General features: G+C 38.3%; 1 protein-coding gene across 5 annotated transcripts in view; it reads left to right on the plus strand.

Moving 5' to 3' along the window:
• The window catches only part of COL14A1 (collagen type XIV alpha 1 chain), a 309,275-nt gene that overhangs the window by 132,664 nt on the left and 157,849 nt on the right, over positions 1-18,762 (plus strand). For all 5 annotated transcript variants that reach the window (XM_055287135.2, XM_055287134.2, XM_063643521.1 and 2 more), the window contains 6 exons: positions 1,803-1,967; positions 6,177-6,338; positions 9,388-9,539; positions 10,664-10,793; positions 12,201-12,346; positions 14,879-15,008. In XM_055287135.2, coding sequence (XP_055143110.1) covers positions 1,803-1,967; positions 6,177-6,338; positions 9,388-9,539; positions 10,664-10,793; positions 12,201-12,346; positions 14,879-15,008 — 885 coding nt within the window. The remainder of the gene's footprint in view (positions 1-1,802; positions 1,968-6,176; positions 6,339-9,387; positions 9,540-10,663; positions 10,794-12,200; positions 12,347-14,878; positions 15,009-18,762) is intronic.

An 18,762-nucleotide genomic window follows, 5' to 3' on the forward strand; every position in this document is an offset into this window, starting at 1 on the left:
AGAGGCGCTCCTCACTTCCCAGATGGGGCGGCCGGGCAGAGGCGCTCCTCACTTCCCAGACGGGGTGGCCGGGCAGAGGCGCTCCTCACTTCCCAGACGATGGGTGGCCGGGCAGAGGCGCTCCTCACTTCCCAGACGATGGGTGGCCGGGCAGAGGCGCTCCTCACTTCCCAGACGGGGCGGCCGGGCAGAGGCGCTCCTCACTTCCCAGACGGTGGGTGGCCGGGCAGAGGCGCTCCTCACTTCCCAGACGGTGGGTGGCCGGGCAGAGGCGCTCCTCACTTCCCAGACGGTGGGTGGCCGGGCAGAGGCGCTCCTCACTTCCCAGACGGTGGGTGGCCGGGCAGAGGCGCTCCTCACTTCCCAGACGGGGTGGCCAGGCAGAGGCGCTCCCCACCTTCCAGATGGGGCGGCGGCCGGGCAGGGGCTGCAATCCCAGCACCCTGGCAGGCCAAGGCAGGCGGCCGGGGGGTAGAGGCTGCCGCGAGGCCAGACCACGCCACCGCACTCCAGCCCGGGCAACACCGAGCACTGGGTGAGCGAGACTCCGTCTGTAGTCCCAGTACCTCGGGAGGCTGAGGCGGGCAGAGCACTCGGCGTCAGGAGCTGGCGAGCAGCGTGGCCAAGATGGCGAACGCGTGCCTGCATCCAAAGGAGAAAAGGCAGGCAGCGGTGGCGTGCGCTGGCAGACTCAGGCAGTCCGCGGCGCGGGCAGCAGCAAGCCGAGTAGATTGTAGCCTGGGCCAGAGAGGGAAAGGAAGGAAGGAAGGAAGGAAGGAAGGAAGGAAGGAAGGAAGGAAGGAAGGAAGGGCTCATAGTATTTTTGATGAATGATGAATATAAGAATATTTACATTATAATCATCTATGGCACAGTCACAAGGGGTTTGTAAAAATTTTCACCTTGAGACATGCTGCAAGCTGAGCATCCCAACTCTGAAAATCCAAAATGTTTGAGTGCCAACATGATGCTAAAAAAATGCTCATTGAAGCATTTCGGGTTTTGAATTTTTAGACTTGGGATGCTCAACCAGAAAATATAATGCAAATATTCCAAAATCCAAAAATACCTGAAATCCAAAATGATTCTGGTCTCAAGGATTTTGAATAGTGGATATTGAACCTATATTGCCTACCACAAGCAGGTATTAGAGATGCTCAGATAAAACAATGTAGATGTTGTTATTGATTTTTAGGTAAACCAGTAGAATCCTGATAATTGCTTTGCCAAATTGAGGCAAAATCTAGTGGAATTTTTGTTAATGCAGCAAACAATTTACTGAACACAAATCCTATAACAATATTGCACCATTTCTTATTTTTTTCTGGATGGAAAGTGTCATACTCAAAAGGCAGGAGTACGATTAATGATTTTAGATTTGTCCCTTGTACTCCTAAAAAACAGAGAGGGATTTTTTGGTTCCTTAGAATATCACGAACAAAATTGAAAACCTAATGATGACGCACTACTGTGTGAGTATTCTTGCTTCATCCTGAATTATAAAGGTTCAGATCTGCTTGTACATAAGATCTATTATCATCCATTGGCCATGAATTCAGCGTTCTTTATAAATGCTAGTTTCTGAAAGAATGCAGTGTTTAATTATTTTCATTACCTTTATTCCAGTGGATTTTAGTTCCTTGTTGAATCTGTGAAAGACAAGGTATTATAAAAATGAAGATTCACATGTAATAAAAATGTCTGTGGCTCAATAGGTTACCCATCTTGTGGTTATATTTTGGAGAATTAGGAGACTTTTTATTAGAGATGGCTGGTGTTTACTTTTCCTTGTTTTCTCCAAGGTCTTGCTTTGAACTACATTTTTGAAAATAGCTTCAAACCAGAAGCAGGATCAAGGACTGGGGTATCCAAAATTGGTATTTTAATAACAGATGGAAAATCCCAAGATGACATCATTCCACCATCTAGAAACCTTCGTGAGTCTGGTGTAGAACTGTTTGCCATAGGTATGTGCTCTTTATAGTCTTGTTTCAACTAAGGGCATAGACCCACAACCACTTAAAACAATATGTAATGTGAAATGCACTTCACTGAAAGCCAGGAGACCTGAGCACTTTCCTAATCTTGGCCCTTGTCATAGGCAGCCCTGTGATCTGAGCCCAGCTTCCTTACAGTTAAAATGGGAGTGATGCTAGCTGTCATGTATCCCATGGTGTGAGGATTTCTAAGAGAGGTGTCATATATAAAATGCTGTGAAAAGCATAAAGTGGCATGCAAAGGTCAGGTACATGTTTGTTACTGTTTAATAAGTCAAGACTTTCTCTTAAGGGTCATAGCTATCTCTTTTCTGGTAATATAGGAAGAATCTAATTTATTGTTTTCAAGGAAATACGATCCTGCAACTACGTAAAGAAGACACAAAGTTCAAGATTTGTAGTAGTTCTTATCTGAAACTAACCCTTTATAAGGTATCCTTCTTGTGTGAAAAAGCATATATATAAGCTTATATATTTGCTTATATATATGCTTTTGTGTATATATATATATATATATAGCATACATTCAGAATAACTACAAAATATTTAGATGATGCAACTTTGCTGTTGATTAAAATGTTAACATTTTCTTTGGCAATGGGAAGGTCTTCTATTTAGTAGAGAACAACAAACTTTCTCAGCAGAAAAAATGCCTGATTCCCAAGCAACACTGAAATACAAACCAAAATATAACAGCGAATTCCTTTATAGGGCTCTGAAGACATTTGAAATTGGTTGTCATGAAGGGTCCCTTTTATTGTGTTTTACATATTTCACTATTTTATTTGTGATCAGTCTTTAGTCCAAATAAAATGCATTTATCTTTCTGCATTTATCAAGAATATGGTGCATTTTTCTTTTTGTGAACTTTCCATGAGCTGTTTCTTCTATCAAAATAGAGTACTCTCTACCCTGGAGTTACATACCCGGTTATAGTGGGTGCTGGCATAAAACTACATATTTCAGAGTTCTATTCTACTCTTATGAAATTGAACTATCTATCCAGGGAGAAGGGGCCTGGGAATACGTGTTTTAAAACCATACCCAGTTCTGTACCTTAAAATCATTCTCCAGGGTTGAGAACTACTGGTAAGCCCACGGGAATATCTCCTCTAGGTATATTGCTCCCTTAGAGAAAGATCCTAAAAAATTTTCATATATATATATATTATTTTTCATCAGAGGATGTTTCTGATCATTTTTTCAGAACTTGTTTCCTACTAGTATGTAGCCAAGTACAGTCTAAGAACAGCTGCAGAAGCTGTGGAAACTATGGTGTTCCCTCCTGTTTCTTTTCCTTATTCCTACAGCATCTCTAAGCAGTGAGTTCCCGGAGGTTCAGGTTGTATCTTCTTCACCTTTTCATCCTGATCACCTATCCCCGTGCTTGACACTTAAAAAGTATTCAATAAATGGCTGTTTAATAAGTTAGTGCTCTAAACAATTTCTAAGATAGCATTATTACCCTTAGTATTAAAAATAAAAATATTCTTGAAAGATACATGTAAGTGTATTATTATTATTCAAGTAAGTGATGTATATTATCCTATAGTAATACAGCCATTACTGCTACATTTTTCATTTACAGAAGAAAGAACAAAGACATCCAGGGAAAAAATTAAAAATGTATTATGTTCGAACTTTGTTTTGGTAAATTAGAACCTTGTTATTTTGTGCGCATGTGTGTGTGGTGCGGGAGGAGGTAGGTGTTATAGCTCAGTGGTGTGCAGGAGCCAGCTCATGCCAGTTTGCAAGAGCCAATTGTGCACACCTTTTCCCAAGTCTGCATCCTGTGACCTCATATTGGTACTTTGGAATAAGCTACAGTGGGGTATTTATTCTACAGAAATCGGCAAACACTACAAATTAGGGCAGAAAGCTGACTGTTAAATATTTACCGCATTTACCAGCGCACCCCTGGAAGTTAAATGGGCAATAAATGAATTTAACCATACCGTAGCTTCACTTGTAAAGATAAATGTGAAGTCGGTCCTAGGAGTTGAGTTAAATTTGCTCTGTAGGAACATTTCTTACCCTGAAATTTAACAGTACATCTTTTAGAGTTATCAATGAAAACAAAATCTTTAGACCCTGTCCTAGATTTGCTACTCACAATGTGGCTTATAGAATGCTTAATTCAAGAAGTATTAGCTTACATACTATGCGCCAGGCATTGTGGAGGTTGTTGGGGTACAAAGATGAACAAGGCAAAATCCTTACAAAACAAATTCCTTCAAAGTCGTGATGACCATTTCCTCTCTTTCCTGTGCAATTGCAACAGTCAAACTATTTTATTTGGGAAGGTGAGGGAGAGGCAAAATTGGGCATATTTTTCCCAGAATATTCCTATGTAAGTCCAAACTTGTTGGTTTCAACTGAATATCACAAAAAAAGCATTATTGGCACGGTTTCAGCATACATTCAATGTTATATTAATTTAGATGTACATTTTAGAAGCAATTGTAGAAGTCCTTCAGGCAAGAACCATCAGAGAGATTTATTTTCCTGTCCTTTTGTCCAATAAAGGAAATCTCTGCCAAAGACTTAAACTAACGGAGGACTAATTTATGTGTTTATTCTCCATTTTCTGCTCTTGTTAATGATGAATAGGTGAGTTTTTAAGCAAAGCTTTAAGTAAATTCATCCAGATGTGATTTAGACTTCTCTGAAAATTACCTGGAAATCAGCAGTATTTATTATCCTGCAACCTCCTAAAGCAAATAGTTCAGAGACAACTAATGCTTTGTTGCTCAATATGTTGGGGTTGAAAGATAAATGAATTGGCACAGCCAGCCATCTAAGAAGTAATTCATGTTGCCTCAGGTAATTTCTCTTCCTTGCTTCTATAGAACCTCCTTTTAATACCCTCTGATGATTGAAATGATGGGGATTATAAAGAAATCCTCCTTGTTTGATGAAGCTTGGGGAAGGAAAATCTACCTTCACACCCATAAAATTTAACCTCATGCCTCTCCTTTCCTATCTGTAACATTGTTGGTAAATGTTTACTCATTTTAATTTGCAGTCTTCTGAGAGGCAGTATGAAATAGGGGAACAATAGTTCCAAACTCATAGGATTGGTCACGAGGATTAAAGGTGCTATTATATGGAAAACACTTACTATGGTGTTTGGGGGCACAGTGATCACACTCTTTTTTAAGGGTTCATGTTCACTGCTTTCTGTCCTATTCTATTCCCTGCTGTATTCCAGACACCCAACTTTGTGCTTGCCCATGGAATTCAGTAGATACTGTGGAAGGACCAGAAATTTTCTATTTACATTAGTAAAATTGCAGTGGTTACTAGACAGCAAATTGTATTTGCGTATGTTAAAAAATAATTTTCCCTAGCTTTCTCCTTGGCTTAATGCTATATAATAATAATTTAAATATTTAAATAATTAATTATTAATAATTTATTGATATTAATTAAATTATAAGTTAATAATTTATATAGTTATAATATATATTTGTTCTAGCAGTATTTCTCAATTTCAGTAAACTTATTTTATAGAAACTTAAACCTGAAGCTTTGATAGTTTAGGATGCTGATTTAATTACTATTGCTTCTGCAATATTCATGCAAAACAGAAGTTAGTATTAAGTCATCTTCCTGTTATGATGTATTGAGTAAAATTATCTAATCATTTAAAAATGATTTTGCAACTGACTTTTTGTAAAAAGCAATCTGACATGAAATGTTCCTCTTTAAAGTGGCAGATGCTTTTAACCAAATCCAAGACTGCAAGTCCACCAGAAGGGGGGAGGGTAACTGAAGCATCCTCTCAGATGGAGGTGGGGGGTCCTAAGTGTTGTTTACCAGGACACAGCACATAATAGCTTTCATCTTGTCAATGGTACATATGCTCACTCTTCCTTTTTTTTTGCTTATTTTCTTTCTATATGAATAATTTGTTAGAATCAGAGCAATTGTTTTGTGTTATGTAATAGATATGACTATATTTTTTCATTTCATCAGTTTATTTTGTGTGTGCATTTTAAATAAAATTTTAAATATATATATATATATATATATATATATATATATATATATATTTGTACAAGTAGCAGATGATGCTTTGACTGCCGTGAAGATTGACAGGGTCAGATCAGGCCCACCGCAGTCACTCTTTCCAAGGGGGCATAAAGGTCACCATTCTCTTTTTGTCCTCTGTGTAAGGGGTGAAAAACGCAGATGTGAATGAGCTGCAGGAGATCGCCTCCGAACCGGACAGCACTCATGTGTACAATGTTGCCGAATTCGATCTGATGCACACAGTTGTGGAGAGTCTGACCAGGACTCTCTGCTCTAGAGTGGAAGAACAGGACAGAGAAATTAAAGGTAAAATGAGTGACAGAAAAGTCCTGTGGATGTCAGTATTATGGTGCACAAGCCTATCGTGAATTGGGAAAATTCCTTTCATTTTTCATGTTGGCTTTCTGAAGACCTCTATTCCCCTAAGACGTGAGCCATCAGAATAGAAAAGGGAGTATATTAGCAGGCTTCGTGGCGGTGAAGGAGGGACTCTTTAAACACAAGATGATTTTCTCCATAATGTTACATTTACATTTATTTAAAACTTAAACTTTTAATTTTAAGATAATTATACATTCAAATACAGTTTGTAAGAAATAATACATAGAAAGATTGTGTGTTCTTTACTAGTTTCCCCAATGGTAAAATCTTGTAAAACTGATTACATTACCACAAGCAGGATACTTGTCATTGACACAGGCAAGATCACTCTTGTTCCCGTTTATAGCCACCCTCACTTATATCCCTGTCCCTCTCTCCCTAATCCCAGACAACCACTACTCCATCTCCAATATTTTTCATGTCAAAAATATCATATGAATGGAGGTATGTGGTGTGTAACCTTTGGGGATTGGCTTTTTTCATGCAGGAGAATTCCCTGGAGATTCATCCAAGTCGTTGCACGTGTCAACGGCTCTTTCTTTTTAATTGAGTGCCAGATTCCATGATATGGATGTGCCACAGTTTGTTTAACCATTCTCACATTGAGGGGCACCTGGGTTGCTTTCAGCCTTTGGCTATGATGAATCAAGCTGCTGTGAATGTTCATGTGGAGGTTCTTGTGCAAACATAAGTTTTCATTTCTCTGGGATAATGCCCAGTAGTACAATGGCTGGATCATATCCCGGTTGCATGTTTTGTTTAGTTTAGTTTTCATTAAGAGTGGCCTCTTTGCTACTGGACAGTGGTGAAAGTCCTGACTCACTGCTAGGTCTCCTCTGACACTGTCACAGAGTGAGGGAGAATGGTGCCTCCTTACTCCCAAGTGGGGTTGAGGGTCCAGGCAGGCTCTTCAGGTGGTCTCCCTTGATATTATAGGATTGTAGGGGAAAAGATTCATTACCATCTGCTGGGGATGAATAGCTCTTCTCTACTTGACCTCTCACACCACTCTGGCTGGCATGAGGGGGTTGGGGTGGATGTTAGGGCACCCTGTTACGGCCAAAAAAGGCTAGAAATTTTAACTTCCCACTAGGCCTTTGCTGGCATGGGTAAAGGTGTGGCCACATTTTTTTTTTTTTTTTTTCTGTGTTGATTGTCTGCAGTAGAACAATTATTACCAAAAATGTTTAAAAAGTTTCAGTCTTGGTAGGCTGGCCATTTCCTGGGTCCTTTGCTAGAGGGAGAAGATTTTGTTAGCAATTTTTAGTCTGTATCTGTTGGTGTTTCTAGGTTGCCAGTTACTTTAGCTCCATGTCTGGGATATATGAGTAAAAGGAAGTGGGAGCTCACCGCTGGGAGGTCCTGAGCCCTGTAGTTCTGCACTCATTGACCTCCTTCTGTCTACTTTTCAGCGTCTTCTTATGCTTGTCTTTGATATAATTTCCAGAGTTTTTAGTTATACTCAGCAAAAGAAATAGAGTAAAGCACTTACTTTATTTGGAGAGATATCATATCACTGGTCTGCAGGTCGCGCTTGCCTTATAGAGTTGTAATCTGAGAAGAGTGTAATATCCAAGTCTTCTTTCAAGAGTCTGATTTTATTTGCTGCCTCTGTTGTAACCAGTGTGAAATTGTTCTTTCTGGCTACATGTCCTTCTCTCTGTCATCATTCCCCTTTCCCCAGGCTAGATCTCATGGGGCTGGGCTGGGCTGGGCATCCAAGCAGTATGATCCTGAAGACATTTCTCTGAGCTTCAAAGTGAAGCTACTTTAGAGCTCAGTTTTTCCAAAATAGTCTACATGTGGTTGATGATACAGCATGTAATAAAGTTCCTGCCCATAGTTGGTGTTCAAAACAGTATTTTAAAAATTGAGATTATTAAAGTCCCTTTGAGTAAGTGCTCTTAAAGGGTGAGAAACTCTAAAGTTTAAGCTCTTTATTATCATTTGCATATTGTATTCCCCCTCCAGTTAGATTTTGCGTGTCCCAAATTTTTATAGAATCACTTGCTTTAACATGTATAACACACACACAAAAATGCTGACATAGTGTCGAGCTCATAGTGGGCATTTAGTATATGTTAGTTACTTTTTCTTTTTTTAAATTTTTAGATATTAGTCACTTGTTGAATTGAAATTTTTAGTATAGAGCCTGTGTTCTCTGATGCTTAAAAACACAGACTGTTGTATCAAGCCCAGATATCAATGTCAACTCTGATACTAATTGTGAGACCTTGGTCAGGTTAGCTAACCTCATTGTGCCTTGATTTTCTCACATACGAAGTATGAACAGTAATAGTAACTAGGGAGAAGTAGATGAGATAAAAAAATCTTCTTAAGACTCTGAAGAGTACCTTTCAATACACACGTGCTTAGTTAATGTTTGTTTGTTTGTTTTTTGGAGGCAGAGTGTTGCTCTGTCCCCCAGGCTGGAGTGCAGTGGCACGATCTCGGCTCACTGCAACCTCTGCCTCCCGGTTTAAGTGATTCTCGTGCCTCAGCCTCCGAAGTAGGTGGGATTACAGGCACCTGCCACCATGCCCAGCTAATTTTTTGTATTTTTAGTAGAGACGGGGTTTTGCCATGTTGACCAGGCTAGTCTTGAACTCCTGACCTCAGGTGATCTACCCGACCTCGGCCTCCCAAAGTGTTGGGATTACAGGCATGAGCTACTGTGCCCGGCTGTTAATGTTTGTTTTTATTATTTATTAACAACGACCTTAATTTAAGAAAGTTCTCTGGAGTCAAGAACTATGTCTTATTTAAGTTTAGTATCCTCAGAACTTAGCATAGTACCTGGCACCTAATAGACATTTAAATGTTTGAATGAACAAATGGATAACTGAATTAACTTATCTAAAGAGGAAAATCTTAGAGGCAGCATAAAATCAATATTTCTGTCTAATGAGATGTCTTAGCTTCATAAGAAATAACTTTGGGTAAGAGGTTTATTTGATGTGTTTTTTTAATTTAGCCTCAGCCCATGCCACCACTGGGCCGCCTACGGAGTTGATTACTTCTGAAGTCACTGCCAGAAGCTTTATGGTTAACTGGACTCATGCCCCAGGAAATGTGGAAAAATACAGAGTTGTGTATTATCCTACCAGGGGTGGAAAACCAGACGAGGTAATAAGGAGACAGTATTTTCAAACCATTCTTTTTATTCTCTCAAGTCTTCTACAATAGTGAGAACAAGGCAGAAATAGAAATATAAGATTATTCTGTCACAGACATTTTAAAGAATTTGAATGAAATACATTTCTACTTGTTCATATTGTTCTCCCCTATCTCTGAGTTATGGCAATTACATCTTTCATCTCTCCAAATAACACTCAGAACTGGTCAGGTATGAATTTCTAACACAACGTATTTTTCTTCTTAAAGTTAATAAGTTCTAAAGTAAAAGGTATCAGTAGCTGATTATCCGGCCAGGACCCCTTTTGCTATTTGTGCGTTTTTTCTACTTGGGAGTGGTCTGAGCTTTCTGCCTTAGTGAAGTCTGTGAATTCCAAAGTGTGTGGTCATATATGTACTAGTCCTCCAAGGCTTGGAGTTTTCCGCACATTTGTAGGGATTAGTGCAATGGAAAAGCCATAATAAAGCAGCTATGGGCAGCATTGTTTATGGCTTGGCCAACACAGGCGAGAACCAGATGATTGGATCCTTCCCATTTCCTACCTTTGATACCACAGTTCACAAGGAATATGTTAAAACACGATGAAATTCTTTTGTCTTTTCCTTTTTGTTGTTCTAACCTCTGATTGACCTCAGCATATTTCACAATGTTCTGTGTTATGGTAGGATTTATGATACTTTTTAAGTGTTAGAAAAGTAGATTGTGGAGTCTTAAATCATTTGGACCAAAAAAAAAAGAGAGATCCGAGTGCTTCCAATGATTCTTTTATTTTTCATGACTAATAAATCTTTTAAATGCTTCCCAAAGCTCTATGGAAAAATATCATGTTTACTGTTATTAAGTGGATGTAAATAGGATAATAATTAGCCTGGTATCGACACAATTATTTCTATTAGATATGAATTAATAAGGGACTCTGGACACATTCCATAAAAGGTGCATCACTTCATGTAGGAATTCAAAGAGAGTTGACTGCCACAGTGGAAAGGGGGATGTGGCACAAACAAGAAAATATTCAATGAAATATTCTTGCTGGAGATATTTTCGCTTTTTGATTTCAATTCTGCGTGTAAGATATTCCATACTCTCATTACTCAAACTGTTCTTTAAACAGGTGGTGGTAGATGGAAGTGTATCTTCCACAGTGTTGAAAAACTTGATGTCTTTATCTGAATATCAGATAGCAGTCTTTGCAATCTATGCCCACACTGCTAGTGAAGGCCTACGGGGAACTGAAACTACACGTATGTATTTAATTCTACCCCACTTCTAACTTTGTAGAGTGCTGCTTAGGAGGCCTTTCTTAAATTGAAATTCTGCTCAGGTCATGTTGATAGACATCCTGAATCAAATTCAGTCAAATTCATAGAAGACATTTGTCGTGCTATGTGTGATACTGGTCCATGCTTGAGCTGTAGTCTTGCAGGTGCTATGTCTTGAAAAAGTTGTTATAAATCTCTGATAGGTTTAAGAGCAATCTTGGTGGTGAAGAGTACAAAAAACATTCATTCATTTATTAAATAAGTATTTAGTAAATGCCTATTATGAACCAAGAATTGTCCTTGAATTTGTCAGTAGAAGTAGAGAAAAAACTCCATAGCTCTCCTGCCCAGTAGAATGCCAAGGAAATTATGTTACTGCTATCTTTATTGTTCATATCATTGTAGGTAAAACTAGCTTCTGAATACTAATAATTCCCTCCCTGAGTAGGATCGTAATAACACACCATGACAACATACACACATAATTCACACACACACATGCACACGCACACAGAATCATGAGAAGAGATAATCTTAAAAAAAAGATCGAACATCTTATAGTCATTTCTGATATTAACAGAGTTCCTATTACATGCAAGGCACTATGCAAAATTGCTCTAAAAAATCTGCCTCTGATAGAACAATAACAGTGTAAGCAACAGTAATTGCAATGCGCCAGGCACTGTGATCCTCACTCTCTGAAGTTTCTTGGATTTATCCCTGGCAACAATCTGTCAGATGAGTGTTAATGCCCTCACTTTGCAGAAATATTTTAGTGACAATCCTTATTCTCAAGGATGTTTTAGTGAGCCTGGGCAACATGGCGAAACCTGGTCTCTACAAAAAATACAAAAATTAGCCGAGCATGGTGGCACGCAGCTGTGGTCCCAGCTTGTGAGGCTGAGGTGGGAGGATTGCTTGAGCCCGGGAGGTAGAGGTTGCAGCCAAGATTGCACCACTGCACTTCAGCCTGGATGACAGAGGAAGAACAGGTCTCAAAAAAATAATAAATAAAAGAAAAAGGATGTTTTAGTGTAGTAGGGGGTGGGGACACAAACCAAGGACGTGCAAACAGATTAGTGCAATGAAGGGCTGTGAGCACTCCCATAGATCCGTGTACAAGGAGCTGGAAATGTCAGCAAAGTCCTGAAGTTGACATTGTGGTTAGAAGAGTAGGGCAGGGTCACATTAGGGAGGGTCTAGAACCATATTTGAAAACAGCGATGTTTCCTGTTTTTTATCAGCATCATTTAACCCAGGAACTTGTAATTTATTCTTAATCCCTTTCTCCCTTCCCCTCAAATATGGCCAATCTTATTTCTTGATAATTTCATTTTTCTCAAGGACACATATATAAGTGGCTCAACATTTAAAAAAAATCTCTTGCAGTTGCTTTACCCATGGCTTCTGACCTTCTACTGTACGATGTGACTGAGAACAGCATGCGAGTCAAATGGGATGCAGTGCCTGGGGCCTCAGGTTACCTGATCCTTTATGCTCCTCTAACAGAGGGCCTGGCTGGGGATGAAAAAGAGGTAACCACCTCCTACCTACGACAGTGCTAGAATCTTTTATTTCCTTAAATAAAATAAAATTTTTATTGTAAAAATTTAATGTAGAAAATTTAGAAATTTCAGATTAGCCAAAAGAAAAAAAAATCACTTATAATCCCACCACTGAGAGATAGCCACTGTTAACATTTAGTTAACAGTCTTTGTCAATGCATTTTGAAAGCAACACATGGAAATGGTTTTGTAGCCTGCTGTTTTCATTTTATTTATTGTGAATTTCCATGTCATTAAAGAAAATTTTACAAAGTCATTGTATACACCCATAGTATTCTACTGTTGGTTTGAACAGGTCATGTTTAATCAATCTGTGTTATTGGATATTTAGATAGCTTGCCATATAAATAATGCTTTTGTGAATATTCCTAACATGCATCTTTGCATAATTGTTTGATTATTTCCCTAGGATAAATTCCTAGAAATAGAGTTTATTTTTCAGAGGGTAGGCAAATTATTAAGGTTTACACTCGGTATTGCCAAATGGCTCTAGAGAAATGTTATATGTTTTGCTTTATGTGGTGCGTAAGTGACTGTTTTCACCATATACACTGAATTAAGTTTTTTCTTACTAATTCGAGAGGTAGATAAACATACCTCATTGGTGCAAACTTTTGAATTTATTACATTTTAAATGATGAACCTTTGACTTTCAAATGACTTTCAAACATTTCAGTCCTCATTTTTAATTTGTAGGGGACAATAGCTATAATGCAGACATTTAAGGAATGAAGAGGATGAATCTCTGGCACTTGGAAGTGTAATGACCAGGCAGGTGGAGTTAATAAGCAAAGCAATTCAGAGAACTTGATTGTCTAAAATTGTATAAAGCCTGTCCCTGATGATCGAAATCTTTAGGGTCGAAAAAATGGTGAATCTGAGTGTCAAGAACAGGGTATTGGTGACACGTGTCTTTTTATTTCCAAGGCTTAGATGGTTTTTGTCTATTTGAATTTAAAGTTGATCTAAATTATTTTGACAAAAGAGAGACTTACAAATAGTGCTGAGAAGATGCTCAGCCTCACTATGAAAAGGAATAGTAGTTTAAAACCAATAGATTAGCAAAAAAATTTTAAAGTCTGATAATACTGTGTATTCATAAGCACATAGGAAAAGAATCACTCTTGTAACTGCTGGTGGGCATATAGATTGGTATAGCTCCTTTGGAGGATATTTTGAAATATTTCATCCTGTTGAAGATATATACTATTTTTTGGAAATGTATCATAGGGAAACATCTTGCAAGCATTTTTCAATGCAAGCACTTTGTTAGAATAAAACATTGCACACAACTAACAGGCCTATTAATAGAGGAATGGAAAATAGTGGTATATTTATAGAAAAGAATACCATAAAGGAATTAATGATGTCAACTCTGTCCTTGTGTGTCAACATGGATAAATCTCAAAACGTAATATTAACACAGAAAAAATAACAAGCTGCAAAAAGATTCTGTTGATATGATCCCATTATGTGCGTTTTGAAACATACAGGATCATATATTGTTTATAGATATCTCTATACACATACAGAAATACAAAAATGCAGCAGTAAGATATACATCAACCTCAGGGTGGAGGTGGTGGACAGAAAGAATGAGAAAGACCTTTTGTTTTATCTGACTATATTAATTTTTTTAAAAGGAAAATCTGAAGTTGATATGACAAAAATTTGATATTTATCCAATTTGAGTAATGGGTACATCAGTGTGTATTATATTATTTTCTGTAAGTTTGTGTTGTATATATTGAGATAGTTCAAAATTCAAAGTTTTAATTTGATAATTAACCCTGGCAGTCATATGCCTGTAGACTGGAGATTTTTTTTTTTCCTTCCAAAACATAAAACTATCCCATCACTCTATTGTCACACAACTGAGAATGTTGGATAGTTTGAATCCAAGGGTCAGAAAAGGTGTTCAAGAATCAAAAAAGCAAATTGCCAAATTGGGTGTCAAGGTGAGCTGATCTCTTCTGAATACTGGAAGTAACTTGCAATTCAACTGCGTGGATTCTCTTGTTGAATGGGGCCACAAAACTGGCCCAGCTTCATTGAGTTTGAAGCAAAAACTGGGCATCTGGCCAGAGCACTGGTTAGAATTAGCCACATAGTGAAAAATGCCCACTTGGCCTTGCCTCCAGCACACTGGCCTGGAGCTCACAGTCTCTAGAGAACATTTCTGATTGAATCGCACCCACCCTCTCCTGGGGAGCATATACTCAACATTGTTATTCTGGCTGAAGTTGCCATTTGTCCAGATGTAAAGAGTTATCCTAACACAGTTCACATGGTACTTTTCGACTTATATGGTTCCATAATATCTGTTCCTAATATAAAATGACACAAGACAATTTAAAAATTATGACTGAAGCCTGTTTGATGAAGGGGTTGTAACGGGACGTAAAGTCTTACCCCATGAAGTCTCACCTTTGTTCTGTTCCACTCTGATCAGCATGAATAATATGTATTGGCAAATGATCTAACAACATGTGTTCTTTTCAGATGAAAATTGGAGAGACCCACACGGATATTGAATTGAGTGGGTTGTTGCCCAATACAGAATACACAGTCACAGTTTATGCCATGTTTGGAGAAGAGGCCAGCGATCCTGTTACGGGACAAGAAACAACATGTGAGCAGCACAGCCATTCAGTTGGGATGCTGTAGTAAAAGCCCACATGAATGTGGGGGTTCTGAATTGGAACTACTAGTTTAGGCTGAAACCTCTTAAAAGCTAATTATAATTTTAAAAGTCTCATATTCTATTTAGGGCAAGGAAATGTATTTCTTATATATTGTATTATTATGAGTGATGTGGTTGCCAGAATCAAACTTCAGCATCCTCCAGATAATTCTACCTGTGTCTTTCTTTGTCTAAATTCAAATGCAGGTCAGAATATAGAGGGAAGAGTGTAGGCTTTGCAAGATAGCAGCTGAGATGGGAATCTCAGCTCAACTCATATTTTAGCCAGGTGACAATGGGTGATTGATATAACTTTTTTGATTGTATAAAAGGAAGAACAATAATCTTGCAGCATGTGGTCGGTATAAGATTAAACACAGTAGTATATGTGAAAACACTCAGCACATAGTTACTGAATATCTGTTTATTTTCCACTCATATCAAAATTAACAAACATTTTTTCCTAAGAATTTTTGCTGTCTTTATCTGAGCCTATTACTATTGTAATTCATTTTCAATTGAGTAAAAATTTTATTGGTGAGGCTAATTTTGCATAAATGTAGGGAATTCCTAGAACTTTTTGGGAAATGTATGCATTTATTTTTAAAAATATGATATAAACAAAATATTACTATGGCATACTAATAATACTTACCTCATACTATTAAAATATGGCTGTATTCATGATCTTTTGAAACATAAGAAAGTGCAGGGAGACTTGGGGTCTTGCTCACCACTCTTCTCCTAGACTAAGGAGGAGATGAATAGCACAATTTCTGCAATGCCTTTCTCATTAAGATTCCATTTGGGAAAACAAAATAGAAGTTTAATGATAAAGAAGTTTGCATACATCCATTCTTTGTTAGTCAAGACTATGTTATTCTTGCTCTTCAGACAAAGACCAATGTAATTAAAACAACAAAGAAACAAACAAAAGCTCTGGGAGAGCCCAAGAAAGAAAAAGAAAAGAAATAAATCATGCTAGAAAGCATCTACCACGTAACTGAATTCTGGGACTCTAACCATTTGAAAGAAAAGCTTTCCCCAACAGCCCATCTCTGTTTCACTCAGAGTGTTCACTTTTTTATACTTATTAAAAACATATACAACTCCTTCCCATGATTAGCAAAAAGGTCCTAAAAAGTGATATCCTAGATACTTGTTCCTGAGGCTGGCATTTTTATGTGTTAAGTAAATTAGACATTATTCTATTATATTGCCAAATGTAATGGAATTCCAGAAAAATTTAGAGCCAAATGTGCACACCACTTATATTGCTTTTTTTTCTTTTCTACACTTTCTCTCTAGCACCTTAATTATTAAGAGATTCACTAACTCCTACAAGATCTTTATTGTCAAAGAATCAGTATGTATTGAATTAATGAAAGAACTGGGCTTTGAGGTTAGGAAACATCATGCTTCGTGCTATGGCTGGTAATTGTCATGATTTGTGTTCAAGTTTTTTGCTTTGCTGGCTCTATCAGCACTGACTTAGTGGGATGAGAGAGTGTCAGTAAGTGAGAGAAACAGTGAGAGAGGAGAAATTAGCATCCTGGTTAATATCATGGGCTCTGGAATCAGTTAATCGATTTTCTAGGTTAAATTCTAATTGCTCTTCTGTTCTTAGTAACTGGGACGTTGGCCAAGTTACTTCAATTTTGTGATCAATATAATGGGGATAATTGCAACTCTATCCTTGCGTTCTAATGTAAGAATTTAATAAGTTAACGTATGTTATGTGTCAGACTCATGGACAACACTCGGTAAACGTTAACAATTATTTTTACAATAAGCCTGTAAAGAGCTCATGAAACTGTCAAAAATTATACACAATTTTTAATTTGTTGAATTAGATGGGGGTCCTTGAAGAGGTTCAAAAAGCTATGGAATTGACAGTTTGGAATCTGCAGAAATACTAATACCTCTTTAAATAATTTTAAAGCAATAGTAAGATGTTTATTTGTATTTGTCTCACAAAGCCACTCGTCAAATTATTCAGGTCAAATAATTACCCATTGATTCAATGAATGTTTATTGAGTACTTGCTATATTGGGGATAGATCTGGGAACAAAATGACACCAAATTAAACCCTGAGATTATAATATCCTGGAGGAGAGAGACAATAAACTGGAAATATACAGTGAAAAAAAAATAGAACAGAATAAGGAGAAAGGTACTATGGGGTGGAAGAGCTGTTTTACATAAGATGATCATAGAAAGCTTCCCCAAGAAGGTGGCATATGGTCAGAAACCTGAAAGAGGCAAAGAAACCAGCTATGCGGATATCTAGGGGAAGAGCCTAGAAGGCAAAGAGAAGGCAAGTGCAGTGGCCTAGGAATGAGCATGCGTGGCAGGTTCCAGTCACAGCTAGTGGCATGGAAAAGGCACGGAGTAGTAGCAGATGGAAACAGTGAAATAACAGCAGGCCAGTCATGTAGGGCCATAAAGACCATTCTAGGCTGGCTGCGGTGGCTCACGCCTGTAGTGCCAGCACTTTGGGAGGCCAAGGAAGGCAGATCACCTGAGGTCGGGAGTTCAAGACCAGCCTGGCCAACATGGTGAAACCCCCATCTCTACCAAAAATACAAAAACTAGCAAGGTGTGGTGACACATGCCTGTAATCCCAGCTACTCAGGAGGCTGAGGCATGAGAATCACTTAAATTTGGGAGGTGGAGTTTGTAGTAAGCTGAGATCCTTCCACTGCACTCGACCCTGGATGACAGAGTGAGACTCTGTCGAAAAGAAAGAAAGAAAGAGAGAAAGAAAGGGAGAAAGAGGAAGGAAGGAAGGAGAAAGAAAGAGAAACAAAAGAAGGAAAGAAGGAAGGAGAAAAAGAAAAGAAAAGATCATGCAAAGAACTGTGGGTTTACGCTGAGGGAGTTGGGAGCCATTTGGAAGGTTTTTTGCAGAGAAATGAAATTACCTGGCTGACATTTTAAAAGAAGCACTCTGGCTGCTTGCTGAGGAATAATTATATCAATAGCAGGGGGAAGATGGAAGTTGGGAGATTGGCTGGGAGACTATGGCAAAAATCCAAGCCAAGAGGGGATAGTGGCTTCTACCAAGATGGTGGCAGTGGAGGTGAAGAGAAGGGGTCAGATCTGGATGATGGATTAGAATGGGTTGCGAGAGAAAGAGCAATCCAAGAGGCTCCAAGGTTTTTGACTTGATCGGTGGGAAGGATAGAGTTTCCATTTGCTCAGAGGGGAATATTGAGGGAAGAGGAAAGAGGGGAAGGCATCAAGAGTCAGTGATTCCGTTTGGACCGGTTAAGTTGGAGTTGCCTAATAGACACCAACATGGAAATGGCAGATGGGCATCTCCTCATTTTACATGTGGAAAATTGTGGAGCTGAGAGGTAGAGTGGCTTTGCCAGAGTCACATGGTAATTGAGTGGACTAGCTAAAATTTTATTTCAAGTTACTTTGTTTTTAATCCATTAGGTTTCTTACTTACATCAAGCTAGAGTGATAGGTACGGAAAATTTGCCTAAATCCTATTTATTTCTAACCATGTGTAACTTATTACTGCTATTTATTCTCTACAAAGAAAACTTTTTTATTTGCTAATTAGAGAACATTATTGATTTGTATGCGACAATATACACTGGTTATTTCAGTGTTATAAGTTATTATCTGGGTGACACTTTTCATATGTACGTAGTTTAGAAGTCAAAGATGCAGTTTCTTTTTACATGTATG

This window comes from Symphalangus syndactylus, chromosome 7 (genome assembly GCF_028878055.3).
Source record: "Symphalangus syndactylus isolate Jambi chromosome 7, NHGRI_mSymSyn1-v2.1_pri, whole genome shotgun sequence".
NCBI classification, from domain to species: Eukaryota; Metazoa; Chordata; class Mammalia; order Primates; family Hylobatidae; genus Symphalangus; species Symphalangus syndactylus.